The sequence below is a fragment of the Hevea brasiliensis genome, chromosome 7, assembly GCF_030052815.1.
Source record: "Hevea brasiliensis isolate MT/VB/25A 57/8 chromosome 7, ASM3005281v1, whole genome shotgun sequence".
Taxonomy (NCBI): Eukaryota; Viridiplantae; Streptophyta; class Magnoliopsida; order Malpighiales; family Euphorbiaceae; genus Hevea; species Hevea brasiliensis.
In genome coordinates this window covers 97,108,010-97,125,849 of record NC_079499.1, presented here as the reverse complement: position 1 = coordinate 97,125,849, position 17,840 = coordinate 97,108,010, and the positions used below count along the sequence as shown (strand labels likewise).

Sequence of the window (17,840 nt, the reverse complement as noted above, 5' to 3'; positions counted from 1 at the left end):
AGTGTATTTATAGATGGGATTTGGAGTCATTGACCTAGTCCTACATTAAATTAATGAAGAATTGCTTAAATGGTCTTCAGCAGTTGATTTTTGGTTTTTCTATTCCATGGATGAAGCATTCTACAACAACTATACACATTTTTCTTCATGTCTAAATACCTTCCTATGCTTACATCAATAAAATTTGGGTTGGAACTAGTCCTTCCTTCTTTTCCATGTTTTCGTCTTAGTTAATCAATATAGAGTAATTGCAGAGTAACATGTATCCTACAAGTTATTTGTATGTCAACAATTCTGGAACGAGCAAAGAGTAATTAAAAGAAAATGACTGAAATTTTCTTGTTGGCAACCCAGTTGAAGCCTTTGTAGATGCAATTTTAACATCTATTTTAATTGATAATATGGTTTGTAAAAACATATGGGAAGTTAATGCAGTGGCAAGTTTTGTCTTTGGTTGGGACAATGTCAATGCATGGATTGATTTCTTTACAATTTGGAAAGATTTTTTTTTTCTTCCAAATATTTTAATTTGGGCATAAATGGTTGATATTTGACTTGATTAATTCATACCATAACTTAAATTTTTATTCAATGAAAAGGTCTATCTATGGTGTGTTCGACTTTATCGCATGGATTACTCAGTATATACTACACAGCGTTGGTCTTTGTTAGTATGATTAAAAATTTTCCATGAGCAGAATGAGAAACAAAAATAAGGAAAGAAATATGAAAAAGAAATTGAAAAAATTGACTAGTTCCAAGCTGATTGTATTATATTTTGGAACTTATAGAAAACAAATGTTTATTTAGAATGGTTCGTCTATGAAATTAAATGAAAAAAAAAAAAAAGAATATCATTGTTGCAAGACTAAGAAAAAAAAAACCATACAAGAAAAATGAAAATTAAAGACAAAATGAAAAGATTTCAAAGCTTTTAAATAATGTCTCAAAATATTAATGGGATGAAAAATATCATTGTATAAAATGTTGCCATATCTACGTCTCAAATAGCTTTTTGGAACAAATTAAGTTTATCCTATGAGATAACTATTTTACAACTGAAAAAAAAATGTCATTAATGGAAATATAATGATTAAAATTATTTTTTATTTGAAAATTATTTTGCTTAATTATAGATAAGCGTCTCTAATTGTTTATTCATCACCTAGTAATTCTTTTCTATTTTCATTTAAGATATCTATTTACTGATTAGTAATGTTTTGGACTTAATCCAATTAATTTGAACATTGATCTAAGAATTAAATAAATAAAATTATTATTTTTAAATAAATTCAATATTTTAACATACAATGACTCGCAATTTAAAATAATCTATATTTTTTTTATGGTTACCCGATGAATAATTTGGATTTTTATTGAGATAAAATTTGAGATCATAAACTTCAAACAAGATGCGATTGAACATCTATTTCCATTTTCAAGAACAATCAAAGTAATATTTCAATGGGATTTTTGTCAATTTAATTTTTTTAATAAAAATTAAATTAACTTCCAATATAAAAATTATTTTAAAAGGTGATAGAATTTGGAAAGTAGTTAATGACTGCTTCTTCAAATACTAAAATAATAAATTTTGCGGAAGAAAGTGGAGTAGTAAAGCAATCCAATTTCAGAAATTATAGGTACATATTTAATTAATTATACATATGATGTGACAAGTTATTATGGTCATAGTCAAGGCAATTGGTGTTGGATTTGAATCTTATTACTACATTTTAAGATGTAGTCTTACCATTGGTGAGAATATGTGATCAGACTATCTATATACTTTTTTTTTCTTTAAAAAAAATACATGATTTAAATCTCATTATTTATTAATCTTCATTTTAGCCTAATAACGGTAAAAAAAAATATATAGTCATTTTAATTTTTTGTAAATTTTATTTGATCTTTTTCTTCTAATTTTGTAATTTTATTTCACTTTCAAATATTAATTGCGATTGGACTAAAATAAAATTGGAGATAACGTTGCCCACGTTGCAGCCAATTAGAAAGAATAATTTAGAAAGAGAGCATAAACAATCTGCAGTATTATTGTGGACTCAACATTAACACTGAGAGGCGTATTGTGTTACAACATTGGTATACAGAACAAAACAATATGGAAGTTGCTAAATATATATGATCAGCCACTCCCTAATGGTTGTTGATCCAGAACTGTTTCTGAAGATAATTCACCACATTCTTGTCCAATTGGAATGCCTTGGCAAGAACATCTGGGTTAATTGGTGGAATGGATCCAAACACTGCATTTGCAATTGTGATGACTCCTGGATTTTGGCTGCTCAGTGCAGCAATAGCAACTGCATTAGTATTTCCAATGTTAAACTGAAAGTGAATCAGACCAATCGGAAATACGAAAACATCTCCTGCGTTTAGAACTTTGGTAATGAGACGATTGGGGTTTGATGTAACAAAACCCACATACAGGGTGCCTTCCAGGACTACTAGAATCTCTGTGGCACGAGGATGAATGTGTGGTGGGTTTAGGCCTCCGTATGGCGAAAAGTCAATACGAGCTATGGATATACCAAGAGTGTTGAGTCCTGGAATTTTGTCAACATTTATAAGAGTTACATTTGATCCAACTTGATTTGATGTATTCCCTGGGATGTTGAGACCAGAAAAAGAGAAATCGTTTGCGGTTGCAAGCATCGGGTCTCTGCAGAACTTTCCATTCACGAACACTGCATGGAAAATTAAGTTTGTGAATCAATATCAGTTAGTAATCTTGTTTAAATGGATGGAAGCTAATAAACTGCATCGCATATATAGATAAAGGAAAAGTGACACTGAAATAGAACACACAATTCAGAATATACGGAATAAAAGAGAAAGAAAGAAAAGAAGTTAATCATACCACCATCCTTGGGGTCATTGATGGCAACACAAAAGTCTTGAAGAGGACTAGGGTCGAAGGCAAAAGCAAAGGAGGAAGACAAAGCCAGAAGGACAAAAGCTACAAGGAAATGAATTCCCTTCATGTTTTAATTAATTAGGCTAGCTAGGCTGGATGTCTTTAGCTTTTTACTCTGGAAGACTGCTTGAGCTGAGTGAGGGTTGGGAAATCTTGCATGGAAAAGAAGAGTTTTTATAGAAGGGATTTGGAGTCATTGAACTAGTCCTTGTCATCTGCGCCGTACAGTAAATTAGTGGATAATTGCTTAATTAGTCTCCAGTGGTTATTCCTTCCTTTTTTTCATGGATGAACCGTTCCACAACAAATATATACATTTTTTTTCATGTCTATATGACTTCCAGTGCTTACATCAACACGATTTAGGATGGAACTAGTCCTTCTTGTCCATGTTTTCGTCTTTGGTTAATTAATGTAGAGTAATTGTAGAGTAACATGTATCCTACAAGTTATTAGTATAACAACAATTCTGGAAAGAGTAAAGAGTACTTAAAAGAAAAAGACTAAAATTTTCTTGTTGGCAACCAGTTAAAGGCTTTGTAGATGGAATTTGAACATCTATTTTAGTTGATTTAGAGTCAAATAATGTGCTTTGTATAATTATATTGGGAGTTTTTTTTTGTTCCAATAATATCTCTATAACTAATTACATTAAGAAACAGTAGTAGATGTCACAAATAATTATTTATCTATAAAATGACATAAAAATAAATAAGAATTTTTTTAAAACAAAACTTTTAGGTACAATATATTATTTTTAGTGTGGTGACTGCAGTGGAAAGTTATGTATTTGGTTGGGACAAGGTCAACGCAGTTGAAAGTTATTTACACTGGATAATGCATGGATTGATTTCTTTATTGGTAAAAATCAATTTGAAAGCTCTTTTCTTTTGCTTCTAAATATTTTAATTTGGGCATAAATGGTTCATATTTGACTTGATTAATTAATACCATAACTTAAATTTTCATTCAATGAAAGGGTCCGATTGCGGGCTATTTATGGTGTTTTCGACTTTATTGCATGATTTACTCGGTACATACTACATAGAGTTGGTATTTGTTAATTTGATTAAAAACTTTGCTATGAACAGAATGAGAAACAAAATTAAGATAATATGAAAAAGAAATTAGAAAACTGACTAGTTCCAAGCCCATCGAATTATATTTTGGAACCCATAGAAGAAGTCTATTTAGAGTTGTTGGAGAATGGTTCGTCTATGAAATTTGAAGAACAAAAAGATAGAGAATAACATTGATGCCCCCCAAAAAAAAAAAAATGACGCCAGACTAAGATAAAAAATAAAATCTAAGACTAAGCATAAGTTGTGCTTATCCATCATTTTACCCAAACTTTTGCACAACTTACTGCACAGCTTATGCATCTACTTATACAATATTGATTCATATTCTATTAGTCGTTCCTTTTTTTTAATTGTGTTGCCAAGGCACCTTTATAATTTTTAACTTATTCCAATACATCTTCAGGTACCTTCTTGTCACTTTATTTTTCTTATCTTAGTTGCACTTTAATTATGCAATTTCACTTAAGATTTACTTTTTATTCTTTGCAACTGGAACTAGTTACCCTTTGCCAACTGTCAACATCTGTTTGGAATCTGTATACTTTTTGCAATTCTTCTTTCCTTTACACATCTTTGACATTGAGGACAATATCCAAAATAAGTTTGGGGGGTGTACGTAAATTTTGAAAAAATTTATTTTCTCATTTAGTCTAAATGCATTTCATTTCATACTATACATACATTATATATTCATATTATAAATATTTTACATACATACTTGCATACTTCATATAGCAACCATATAAAAAGTTTGCATATAGATTCCTTATATTTAGTTAATGCATTTCTCATTTTCAAGAATCATACATTCATAAAATACAATTTTGCCAAGTCCTTAGAATAATGAGAGTTATTTAGTAGACTACTTTGTCATACAGTAGTTGCGTCTAAAGATTGAAAGTTTACCGGATCTGTAAAGTTTTAAAATATATATACTTGTCTCTATCATCTTAGCTTTTAGTCGACTAATCAATTAATTAGAGATTGGTATGCTTAGGGAAAATTTTAGAGCAAGAGGCAGTTAAGTGATGTTTCACTAATCTTAGAACAAGTTTTCTAAACCTTTTGAGGCGAAATATTAGCTTGTACTTGAAAAGAGAAATGATTAGGCATTCTTTAATTAAAACCCTCTCATTTTAACCTTTTGGCTCTCCTTTCATAAGAATTAACCCTTGCAAACCCCCTTTGAGGCTACATTTACTCCTAATTTTTCTTGGAAATCTCATTTCCTAGCCGATAGACCAAATACTCCTACCCCTTCCATGAGTATATCTTTTCATAATAAAAGGCATATAAAAAAAGACAAAAGTAAAAATAAAAATAAAAAGGAAAAGAAATGCTTATCCTTTATGAAAAAGTGCTTAATATAAATGTACCTTTCATTATTGTTATTTAAATTGGAAGAAAACCACCCATGTATTAAAAGAAAATAAGTTTGGGGGAGTTATTTTTAGGGACAATAATCATAAAAGAAAATACAAGACACAAACTTAAAAGTGTCAAAGTAGTCCCTTATCTCCATGCATTTTGTAAGATATGCTAGCACTTGAATACTCTCATTATGTATTTCTCTCCTATTTTACAATATGTATGATTATCCCAAAAAAAAAAAAAAAAAGAGTGTACCTTATGTCTTCAAGGTGAAAATCTTCTCATGCTTTGCATTTCTTTTGCCCTTTCTTTGTTAGGTTCATTTTAATCCCTGTAGCCCCCATACCATCCTTAAAAGTTCTATGATCTCTCAATTGTACTAGTTACGTTAGTGGAGATAGGGTTAGGGAATTTGCTTGTGGGATAGGGAATTTATCCATTCATTCATTATATTCCATCATTCCACATAAAGACACTTTGATTATTAATTGTTCAGGAGTTTCTTTTTGAGCATGGCTTTCTCTTTTGATTAATCTTGGGATTCTTAGAAAATAACTTGAGCCTAAGCAGTGAGAGCTTGTATAGATGTTAAATTCTTTGCACTTTGAAGGATAGGTATATGGATTGTCGGTATGACTAGAGGTAGGTTTAATTGCTCTAGTGAATGATTCTCATAATTCTTGGACAAGACACCCAAAAATTGCATTGTATTTCAAAGTTTGCTTGGGGACAAGCAAAAATTCGAGTTTGGAGGTATTTGATACATGCATTTCATGTAGTCATTTAGAATAGATTTCATAGTCATTTTATCCATTTGTTAGTTAGTTTTAGTTAATATCATTAGTTATTTAGTTATTTTTTCATAATTATTAATTTTAGGTTAATTTATAATTTTTTTTTGTTTGTAGATAAAATGTGTTTTGAGGGACTAAAAAGTAATTGTGCAAGTAAAGAGTAAATTCCAAATCCAAAGTGCCAAAAATGAAGGCTAAAAATTAAAGATTCTGAAGGCTGCCAAAATCTACATAACATACTGCATAGCCTGTGCAGCTTGTGTATAGAAATTAGAAGAAATTTTGTAAGTTCCCAGAGTTATACAGGATGGTGCACAGCCTGTGCACCTACCTATGCGAGAGCCCAGAAAATAACTGAAACATAACGAGAGTTGCACAAGATATCGCATAGCCTGTGCATGTGCTTGTGCACTATCATGGAAGACAAATTGAGATTCACTGAAAGATGCACATTCTTATGCACAGCCTGTGCACTTGCTTATGCAATAGACCGAGAAATTGCAAAGATTCACCAAAACCTGCATAGCTTATGCATCTACTTATGCAATATCACAGAAAACACTTGGAGCTTACCAAAATGTGCACAAGGACCTGCATGGCCATGCAAAACAATTTTCACTCATCCACTCCAGACTTGACTCTGCACAAGATGTTGCAGGCACTTTTAAGGTTTGCACTTCCTCATTAATAGACTGAAGAAGCAAATCTTCTCACACGTGTAGTGACCTCACCTCACACCATTTTTAGTCCTTTTTAAGGTTTTTGTCAGGGGGTATAAAAACTTTCTTAAATCACTTTTTGCTGCAAGAAGAAAGAAAAAAAGGAAAAGAGAAAAAGGGGAGCCGACACACTCGATTCTTTGTCTGAAGCTTGGATTTTTCTTCATTCTTCACCATTTTCTACACTTCTTCTACCGAATTTCTTCAGTTTTAGTTTATTTTCATATTTATTTCTTCTTTTGTTTAGAATCTCTTGTATTAAGCATGGATAGTGAGTAATACTTTAAGATTTTGGAGTTTGGTATGTAATATTTATGATATTTTGTGGATTTGAACGTTAATTCAGATTTTATGATTATTATGAGGTTTTATCCATTTTTGTATGCTTAATGACATGTTGAGTGTAGGATCTCATTAAGTTTTATTCTCAATCCTTGGTTGAAACACTGAAAGGAGAAAACCTAGTGATAGATAATTAAGAAATTAGACTTAATTAGCTTAGATTTAAAAATATACTAAGAACTAAGAGGGCTAATAGATTGATTAAAAAACTTAATAGGTCTTGGTTAATTTTAAACTCCGCAAAAGTGGGATTTAATTAATCAAAGCACTCTTTATATCACTCGAAAGAGATTTCAAAGTATTTGAGAATCGATCTCCTTGAAACACATAATTTTCATATGTATGGCTAATCAATTAAAATTCTAAAATAGCTTAAATATGAACCCTTAACTCTGAAATCTCCTTTTACAATTGTTGCTTGATATTATACTTTGAGAGCTTAGTTTAATCTATTTTCATTAGTTTTCATCATTAATTTCTCAATTTCTTCATTTAGTCAATTATTGAATTAATCTTCTCTTGAATTGAGTTTTGCATTTTCATTTTTTAAACTTTAGATTCCCAAATGTCTTTTACTTGTTTGATTGAATCACAATTTTAGTATAGCTCATTTTATATCAAAGATTCAATTTATAACATAACTCTTCAAGGAAACGATATATTTTTCTATATTATGATGCATACATTTTGCATAGTCATTTAGATCTAATTTCATAGCCATTTTATTTGATTATTAGTCATTTTTTTAGCTAATTTCATTAGTTAATTAGTTAGTCTTTCATAATTATCGATTTTGGATTAATTTGTAATTTTTACTTTGTTTTGTAGGAAAAATGGTGTTTTTGAAGGACTGAAGAGAAATTTTGCCATTGAGGAGTGACTTCTACAGCCAAAGATGTCAAAAATAAGTTTTCAAGCTGAAATGTGCATTGACCAAATTGTGCATAACTTGCCGCATAAGCTATGCAGATCTGCATAAGGAGAAAAATCACTGTTCCAATACCTGCCGAAATGTGCATAAGAATACTGCATAGCTTATGCACATTCACGCCTCCCTTATGCACTCACGGAATTGTGCATAACCTATGCACCAAGTCATGCGATTCACATAAGTGAACCAGAACCAGAAAATCGCATAAGGGATCGCATAACTTATGCGATCCACTTATGCATCCCATAAAGGTTTCATTAATGAGTGCGTAAGATTCCTCAAAAATTTCTCCTAGAATACACCATTTTAGGGCTCCATGTCGAAAATGCTATAAAAGGACCCTTATCCCATTTTAGAAGAGAGACAAGGGAGCGTAAAAGGAAAGGGAGAGGAGAGGAATTTGAAGAGTCACTTTCACCTTCCACACCATTTTCAACCAAGATTTGCATATTTCTTTCTTTCCTTATATTTTTCCTACATTTCTAGTGTTTAATTTCTTGTTTCTTAGCTTAGATTGAAGCTTATTTTCATATAAACTCAGATTTTCTTGTAAGGATTATGGGTAGTGAGTAGTTTACCTTTGATTCTGGAGTAAGGATTGTAATATTTGAGATATTTTGTGGATTTTGATTGGGTAATCCATATTTTGTGGTCTTAATGAGTTTTATTCATTTCTTGTGTGCTTAATGACATGCTTAGTGTAGGATCCCATTAAGTGATGTTCTTAATCCATGGTTGAGGCAATCAAAGGAGAAGGCCTTGTGATAGATAATCAAGGAATTTGACTTAATTAACTTAGATCTAGAAATAGACTAAGGATTAAGAGGATTCACAGATTAATTAAAGAACTTAATGGGTCTTAATTAATTCTAACTCCACGAAAGTAGGATTAGTTTGATTAAGGCACTCTTTGTCTCACTCGAAAGGGTATTCGAAGGATTTAAGAATTAATCTCCTTAAAACCATAAGTTTCACAAGATTGGATAACCAATTTAAAATCCCAAAATAGCTCGAATATGAAATCCCGAACTCCGGAATCGCCTTTTTATTATTGCTAATTTTCAATTGAATTTAATTGCTTGCCATTTTAAACCCTGCCATATTTGAACTTGCTTATTTCAATTTGATGCAATTTTAGTTTAATTAATACATTGTTAGATAGATTATTAATTTTGCACATATAGATTTCATACTCCAATACCCATTCAATCTATTGTTTTAATCTTGAAATTAGTTCAATTTAGTCAACTTTTTATATCAAAAATTCAATCATTAACACAACTCCTTTTGGGAACGATATCTTTATCAGACATTTGTACGACCCGTGCACTTGCAGTTGGGCCACATCAAGTTTTTGGCGCCGTGGCCGGGGAGTTGTTTGTTTAAGATTGAATTCTTGATTATTTTAGTTGTTTTTAGTTTTATTTTGTTATATTTTCATTTTGTGTTTGTTTGTTCTTTTCGTGTACTCTTAATCTTTTATGAGAAGAGCTAGAAGCTCTAGTGAGACATCCTTATTGTTTGATCCTGAAATTGAGAATTTTTATTAGGCCAACAAGAAAGAAACCAGAAGAAGAAAAGAAGCATTGAGAGTAATTTATTTAGAAGAAGTCATGGCTGATTAAAGAATGAGAATTGGTGTTAATCTTTGAAAATGATCAAACAATGAAAATGCAGCCCAAGGTGAAGATGTTGTTAATGCTAATGTGCCTAGGGGAAGTATGATGGATCATGCTTTTCCTCGTTTTGATGACTGGATAGAAAGCATAGCAAGAACAAGAATCGATGCAAATAGTTACAAGATGGATTTTGGGGTTCTACAAATGATTCAAAATTCTCAATTCGGAGGTCATCCTTCTGAAAATCCACACACACATCGAAGAAGTTTGCTATGATCCGTGACATGCAAAAACAACTGGAGTATCGATGATGCAAGAAGATTGAAGCTATTCCCATTCTCTTTGAAAGATAGAGCATTGGATTGGCTTGATTCTTTACCTCACAACTCCATTACAAATTGGGAGCAACTCATCGATGCATTTCTTGCACAATATTTTCCACTGAAAACTCAAGAATTGAGGAATCAAATGACTTTCAGACCAAGAGAAGATGAAACTCTCTATGAGTCATGGATGAGATGGAAAGAATTAGAGAGATTATGCCCACATCATGCCATTCCAAAATGGATGATAAACCAGAATTTTTACACAAATGTTACTCCTGCAATTAGAGGGATTATTGATGCTCAAACAGGAGGAGAATTTATTATGAAGCATGAAGATGAAGCTTATGAGCTATTGGAGAAAATTGCAAAGAATACTCATCTTTGGAGTAGTCCAAGAGGACCAGCTCCAACTCAAAAAAGGCAAGCTGCTGGAATGTATGATCTTGATCCATTCAACATGATTAATGCAAAGTTTGATGCACTTATAAATGTTTTGGCTAAGAAGATGGAAGATTTGAGTATGTTGGTTAGTTCATCATCATCATCTGGAAGTTCACAACAAGTGGTTTATGCAGAGGGAACTACCAGCTGTGGAGTAGACTATGGAGAGCAAGCAGCATATGTTGGTAATTATAGAAACAAACAAATGGGGAATCCTTACTCTCAAACCTATAATCCAACTTGGAGGAATCATCCCAACTTTTCATGGGGAAATCAGCAAAGTCAAGTCTCAAATCAAAATTTTCAATCACAACAGCAACAAGGAATTCCATATCAGCAAAATAGGCAACCATTGCCTAATTTTCAGCAGAAAAATATGAATCCTCCATCAAAACAGCAAGAACAAAGTCCCACCACAGAAGCTTTATTACAACAGATTCTTGCCAACCAAACTAAGCATGATGAGGAGATGAGAGAGATGAAAGCAAGGCTAGAACAGATGCAAACACATAACAGAATGCTGGAAAATCAGATTGCACAACAAGCATCTTCCTCAGGTACCAAGTCTTTTGGAAAACTTCCAAGTCAACCAGAAAACCCAAGAGAGCAGTGTCAAGCTATTACTTTAAGAAGTGGGAAAGTTGAAAATAATGAGAAGAGTGAAAATAGTGAGAAGAGAGAAAATGAGAAAGAAACTAATGAGGGTGAAAAACAAGAAAGTGAAAAACAAGAGAGTGCAGAAAAATGTAAAGAGAAAATTGAAGAGAAGGAAGAGAAGTATATACCTCCTGAGCCCTAAAAGCCACAGCTTCCCTTTCTACAAAGATTTCACAAAGCCAAGCTTGATAAGCAATTTGGGAAGTTCTTAGAAGTTTTGAAGAAGCTTTACATAAATTTGCCTTTTGTTAATGCTCTTTCACAAATGCCCTCTTATGCGAAATTCTTAAAAGAAATTCTCTCAAACAAGAGAAGAATTGAAGACCATGAAACTGTAGCCTTAACTGAGGAATGTAGTGCTATCCTCCAAAGGAAACTTCCTCCAAAGCTCAAGGATCCAGGGAGTTTTTCAATTCCATGCCACATTGGGGAATCATGTTCTACAAAAGCTTTATGTGATTTAGGGGCTAGTGTAAGCCTTATGCCCCTTTCCATTTATGAGAAGCTCAATATGGGAGATCTTAACCCAACCCACATTTCTCTTCAGCTAGTTGACAGATCAATTAAGTATCCTTAAGGGATTTTGGAGAATGTGCCTCTAAAGGTTGGAAAGTTCTATATACTGTTGACTTTGTCATCTTGGTCTTGGAGGAGGATTCTATTTTTCCTTTTATCTTGGGACGCCGCGTTCTTGCTTGAGCAGGATGATTGTTTGATGTTATGGGAGTAAAATTGACCGTTAGAGTTGGTGAAGATCAGTTGGTTTTCAATATTAATAACACTATGAAGAAGCATCATGCTGAAGCTGATACTTGCTTGAGAGTTGATATCATTGATGAGCTGGTTGAAGAACACTTCAGAAAAAGATATCCAGAAGATCCACTTGAAAATTGTTTGGTTCATGGAGGAGGCATAAACTATGACAACCCTCATGTGGCTGCATATGCTCAACACTTAGAGGGTAGTCCACCATTCATTTCTGCTCCAGCTTTTTCAACACACAAAAAGGAAAAGTCAAATTTAAGCAACCATCAATAAAGTAAGAAGATGCACCAAAGGAATAAATTAAGCAACTTCATTCTCAGCAAAGGTATGAATATCTTGTCACTAATAAAAATTATCAACTACTTGTAAATGAAAAGTTGAGTACCTTAGAGGCTGATAAGTTGTTAAGAGTGTTGAAGCAATTCATAAAAGTTTTAGGATACACCATAGATGACATTAAGGGAATAAGCCCACACTTTTGCATGCATAGAATTATTTTGGAAGAAAATTGTAAGCCATCTATTGAACATCAGAGAAGGTTGAACCCAAATATGAAAGAAGTTGTTAAAAAGGAAATTTTAAAGCTGCTTGATGCAGGGATCATATATCCCATCTCAGACAGTACTTGGGTGAGCCCAGTACATGTTGTCCCAAAAAAGGGTGGAATTACAGTTGTCAAAAATGAAAATAATGAATTAATTCCCACCAGAACGGTAACTAGTTGGCGAATGTGCATAGATTACAGAAAATTAAATGTTGCCACTAGAAAAGATCATTTTCCACTTCCCTTCATTGATCAGATGTTAGAAAGATTGGCTAGGCATTCTTATTTTTGCTATTTAGATGGATATTCAGGTTTTTTTCAAATCTCTATCCATCCAAATGATCAAAAGAAAACCACGTTTACTTGTCCATATGGAACCTTTGCTTATAGGAGGATGCCATTTGGGTTGTGTAATGCACCAGCCACTTTTCAAAGGTGCATGATGGCAATCTTCTCAGATTTCATTGAAGATATAATGGAGGTTTTTATGGATGATTTTTCTGTTTATGGATCTTCATTTGACATATGCTTGGCTAACCTTTCTAAAGTTTTACAGCGATGTGCGGATACTGACCTTGTGTTAAACTGGGAAAAGTGTCATTTCATGGTTCAGAAAGGGATAGTGCTTGGACATTTGGTGTCTAACAGAGGAATAGAGGTTGATAAAGCCAAGGTTGAAGTGATAGAGAAGATGGCTCCTCCTACCAATGTCAAGGGAATTCGAAGTTTCCTAGGACATGCCGGGTTCTACAGACGCTTTATCAAGGATTTTTCTAAAATAGCCAAACCTTTGTCTAATTTGTTAAGTAATGACACACCATTTGTATTTGACCAAGAGTGTTTGGATGCCTTTTGCAGGTTGAAGCAAGCTCTTATCATCGCACCAATCATGCAACCACTGATTGGAGCCTACCTTTTGAAATTATGTGTGATGCTAGCAACTATGCAATTGGAGCTGTTCTTGGTCAAAGAAAGGACAAAAAGGCTTATGCTATTTATTATGCTAGTAGAACACTGGATGAGGCTCAAACAAATTATGCAACAACTGAAAATGAATTTTTAGCAATTGTCTTTGCATTGGAAAAGTTCAGACCTTACATCATTGACTCAAAGGTGGTTATATTTTCAGATCATGCAGCCATCAGGTATTTGCTCCGTAAAAAAGAGGCTAAACCTAGGCTCATTAGGTGGATTCTGATGCTACAAGAGTTTGACTTGGAGATTAGAGATAAGAAGGAGCCAAAATGTAGTTGCAGATAATCTTAGTAGGCTGAAATTGGATGATGAAGAATTGGATGAAATCCCTATCGATGAGTTTTTCTTGGATGAACAACTTTTCTCTCTTGTTGCTAAACTACCTTGGTATGCAGACTTTGTGAATTATCTATCTTGTGGAGTTTTACCCCTAGGTATGACATGGCAACAAAAGAAAAAGTTTTTGCATGAGGTGAAGTTTAATAGATGGGATGATCCTTTACTCTTTAGGAGATGTTGTAATGGTTTAATAAGGAGATGTATTCCTGATGAGGAGACACAGAGTATTATGCATCATTGCCATGCTTCTGATTATGGAGGACATTTTGGAATCTCTAAAACAGCTAGTAAAATTTTGCAAGCTGGTTTCTTTTGGCCAAATCTTTTTAAGGATGTGAGGAAATTTGTGTTGGAATGTGATAAATGTCAAAGGAGTGGAAACTTGTCAAAAAGAGATCAAATGCCCCTAAATGGTATTCTTGAAGTAGAATTATTTGATGTCTGGGGAATAGATTTTATGGGGCCATTTCCTCCTTCATTTGGTAATAAATACATTCTAGTTGGAGTCGACTATGTGTCAAAGTGGGTGGAAGCTATTGCAACTCCAACTAATGATGCTAAAGTTGTAGTGAAATTCTTGAAGAAATTTGTCTTGAGCAGATTCGGAGCTCCTAGGGCTATAATTAGTGATGGGGGTTCTCATTTTTGTAATAAGCAATTTGAGAGCTTAATGAGGAAGTATGGTGTAGTGCACAAGATAGCTACCCCATACCATCCTCAAACTTCAGGACAAGTTGAAATTTCTAACAGAGAGCTCAAACATATCTTGGAGAAAACAGTAAACAATTCTCGGAAAGATTGGTCTATCAAACTAGATGATGCTTTATGGGCATATAGGACTGCTTACAAAACCCCTATAGGAACTACTCCATTTAGGTTGGTGTATGGTAAGTCTTGTCATTTACCTGTGGAGCTAGAACATAGAGCATATTGGGCCATTCAGACCTTGAATTTTGATCTTAAGCAAGCTGGTGAAAAGAGACTATTGCAGCTTAATGAGCTTGAAGAATTAAGGATGGATGCTTATGAAAATGCCCGTATTTACAAAGAAAGAACTAAAGTTTGGCATGAGAAGCATCTTAGGAAAAAGGAATTCAAAGAAGGTGATTTAGTTTTATTGTTTAACTCAAGATTGAAATTGTTCCCTGGAAAACTTAAATCAAGGTGGACTGGTCCATATAGAGTTTCTAAGGTTTTCCCTTATGGAGCAATTGAAATTTGGAGTGAAAAATCTGGGAATTTTAAGGTCAATGGCATAGATTGAAGCATTACATAACTGGAGACCCGATAAAGGGAGCAAGCTGTTACAAGCTCTCCAATCCCTCACCTCTTTTCAGTGAAATTCATGAAAAGTCCAACTAAGGACTATAAATTAGCCCTCTTGGGAGGCATCCCAAGCTCTTTTATTTTCCTTTTTGTTGATTTACTTTTATTTTCATTGTTTTTGTTTTTATCTTGAATCTCCCCAAATTCAATTTTTGACATTGTTGAATCTTGTCCCTTGTAGATGTATTTCAATGGAGGAAGGTTGGTGAACTGCTGGGGAGTGATTCTTAACTTGAAAATTTTGTCCTTCAAACTCTCCCAAAAACTGATTAGTTCTTACTGCATAACCTGTGCAGGAGCTGTTATCTGGTTTATGCAAAGGAAAAATGAAATCTGCAGCAAAAAGGGTGTCTGCAGCAGATGGCTTTTGTTTTTGGTGAGGTTGGGTGTGTAACTTTTAAGTATATGTGCTTTTAATGTTAATATGGTGATAAGTGAGCCATTTTTGCAGTTATGAGCTTATTTGGGTTGTGGAATTCAAGGTGGACAATATTGCATTCTCTTGGCATAACTTGGAGAGTTCATTTCATCATTTGTGAATAGATGCAATCTTATGCAGGTTTTATTGAGTTTTTATTGTGCTAAATATTGATTTGCAGAATTTGAGTAAAAATGGCATGGTTCACAAAGGTCTTTTATGTAGGATCCATTTCTACATGCTTGTGTGATGAAGTTTTGATGGACCTTGTATATATTGATGTGTTTTTGGTGAAAATTTCTCATAGTTTATGCTTCATAGAATTATATTTCTTCATTTTAAGGTATTTTTCACACTTGTAAATCATATTCTATTGCAATCTTAATCTTGTTGAATTGTGCATAAGCAACTGCATAGCTTATGCAATCCTGCATAACCACAATTCTTGCCATTTTCATCCCTGTTGCAAACTGCATAAGAAGAGTGCATAGCTTATGCAACTCTGCATAGCCTAATTTTGTCAAATTTCATATCTTTCAAAACCTGCATAAGCAGAGTGCATGACTTATGCACATTTGCATAACTTCAAATTCTGCATTTTCTCTCTCTGCCGAGGGGTGCATAAGCAGAGTGCATGACTTATGCACTTCCGCATAACCAAAAACTCTGATTTTCTCTCTCTGCCGAAGTCTGCATAAGGAGGGTGCATGACCTATGCACTACTGCATAACCAGAAACTCTAAAATCCCAAAAGTTGCCGAGAGGTGCATAAGGAGAGTGCATAGCTTATGCACAACTGCATGACCACCAACCCAAAATTCCAAACCTGCCGAGGGGTGCATAAGCAGAGTGCATGACTTATGCACTTCTGCATAACCAGAAACCCAAAATTCCAAAAGCCACCGAGAGGTGCATAAGGAGAGTGCATGACTTATGCACAACTGCATGACCACCAACCCCAAACACCAAAATCTGCCGAGACCTGCATAAGCAGAGTGCATGACCTATGCACTTCTGCATAACCAGAAACCCAAAATTCCAAAACCCACCGAAACATGCATAAGCAGAGTGCATAGCTTATGCACAACTGCATGACCACATTTTCCAAACACCAAAACCTACTGAGACCTGCATAAGGAGGGTGCATGACTTATGCACAACTGCATGACCACCAACCCAAGATTTCAAAACTTGCCGAACAGTGCATAAGGACAGTGCATGACTTATGCACTTGTGCATGAGCTATTTTTCTAAAGTCCAAAACCTGCAGAAACATGCATAAGTAGGGTGCATAAGTTATGCACACCCATTAATCCCCTTATGCAGTCTTACACAACCAAATCCAAAAATTTTCGTCGGCACCCATTTCTCCCGCCTCCCGTCTTTTCTGTTCACAACCGTCCGTTCCCCTCCAGTTCTCCCGACATTTTCCTCTTTCCCTTCTTCTCCACACCCATTTCCGCCGCCCTAGCCCTAATTACCCCCTGCATATTTTCTTTTCCCCTCATCTCCTCCATCTTCTCCATCGGCAATGGAGTCGCCTCCCCATTCCCATCCAGTTTCCCCTCTCCAGGTTTCACCATTGTCAACGCTACCTCCCAATCTCGATTCCCCTCCACAAGCGACACCCCCACCACCCTCCACAACCACATATAAACAAAAAATAAGGTCGAAATCCACTAGGCCCATGTCATCTGCACCTCCTCTCTCAAAGCGCAACGAACCACCCACCACCCCAAGGTCAGAGCCTCCACCCAAAAAGCCAAAGACTTCAGCCTCCACACCCTCTTCCAGCAAAAAGCAATTGTCAGCAACTTCACAGGTCTCAAAACTCCCTTGGTCCCTTTCTGATGCAACTCACAAAGCAACATTTAAACGACTTAAGGAAAGGAAGGTGCAACCCACTAGGTATATTTCTGTGGACTCTCTCCGATACTTGGTTTATTTGACAATTTGGTTGACTATCTATATTGTATGTGTTGGCTGGAATTTGTGCACAAGCAAGAGATTGTTTACCCAGCTTTAGTTTTGGAGTTTATTTCCTCATTCTCTGCCACCCTGAAATTGCATGATGTAGATTTTAAGCCAACTATGAAATTTAGATGTTTGGGGCAAAACAGAGAGTTATCATTGGATCAATTTCATAGCATTCTTGGTTTTGCAACTGATGGGCTATTTAAAGTGCCATATACAGGGGTAGAGGTAGCAAACAAGGGTATTTGGAATGCTGCCCAATTTTGGAGAATTATCACA

The 17,840-nt window shown here is 34.4% G+C and overlaps 1 protein-coding gene across 1 annotated transcript; it reads right to left on the bottom strand.

The window, feature by feature from the left end:
- Window positions 1-2,098: 2,098 nt before the first annotated feature.
- Window positions 2,099-3,115, bottom strand: LOC131181703 (germin-like protein subfamily 1 member 13). Its single transcript, XM_058150542.1, has 2 exons — window positions 2,882-3,115; window positions 2,099-2,708 (listed from the first exon to the last, which is right to left on the bottom strand). The coding sequence occupies exons 1-2, from the start codon at window positions 3,003-3,005 to the stop codon at window positions 2,158-2,160; spliced, it is 675 nt and encodes a 224-aa protein (XP_058006525.1). The 5' UTR covers window positions 3,006-3,115; the 3' UTR covers window positions 2,099-2,157.
- Between the last annotated feature and the right edge of the window lie 14,725 nt (window positions 3,116-17,840).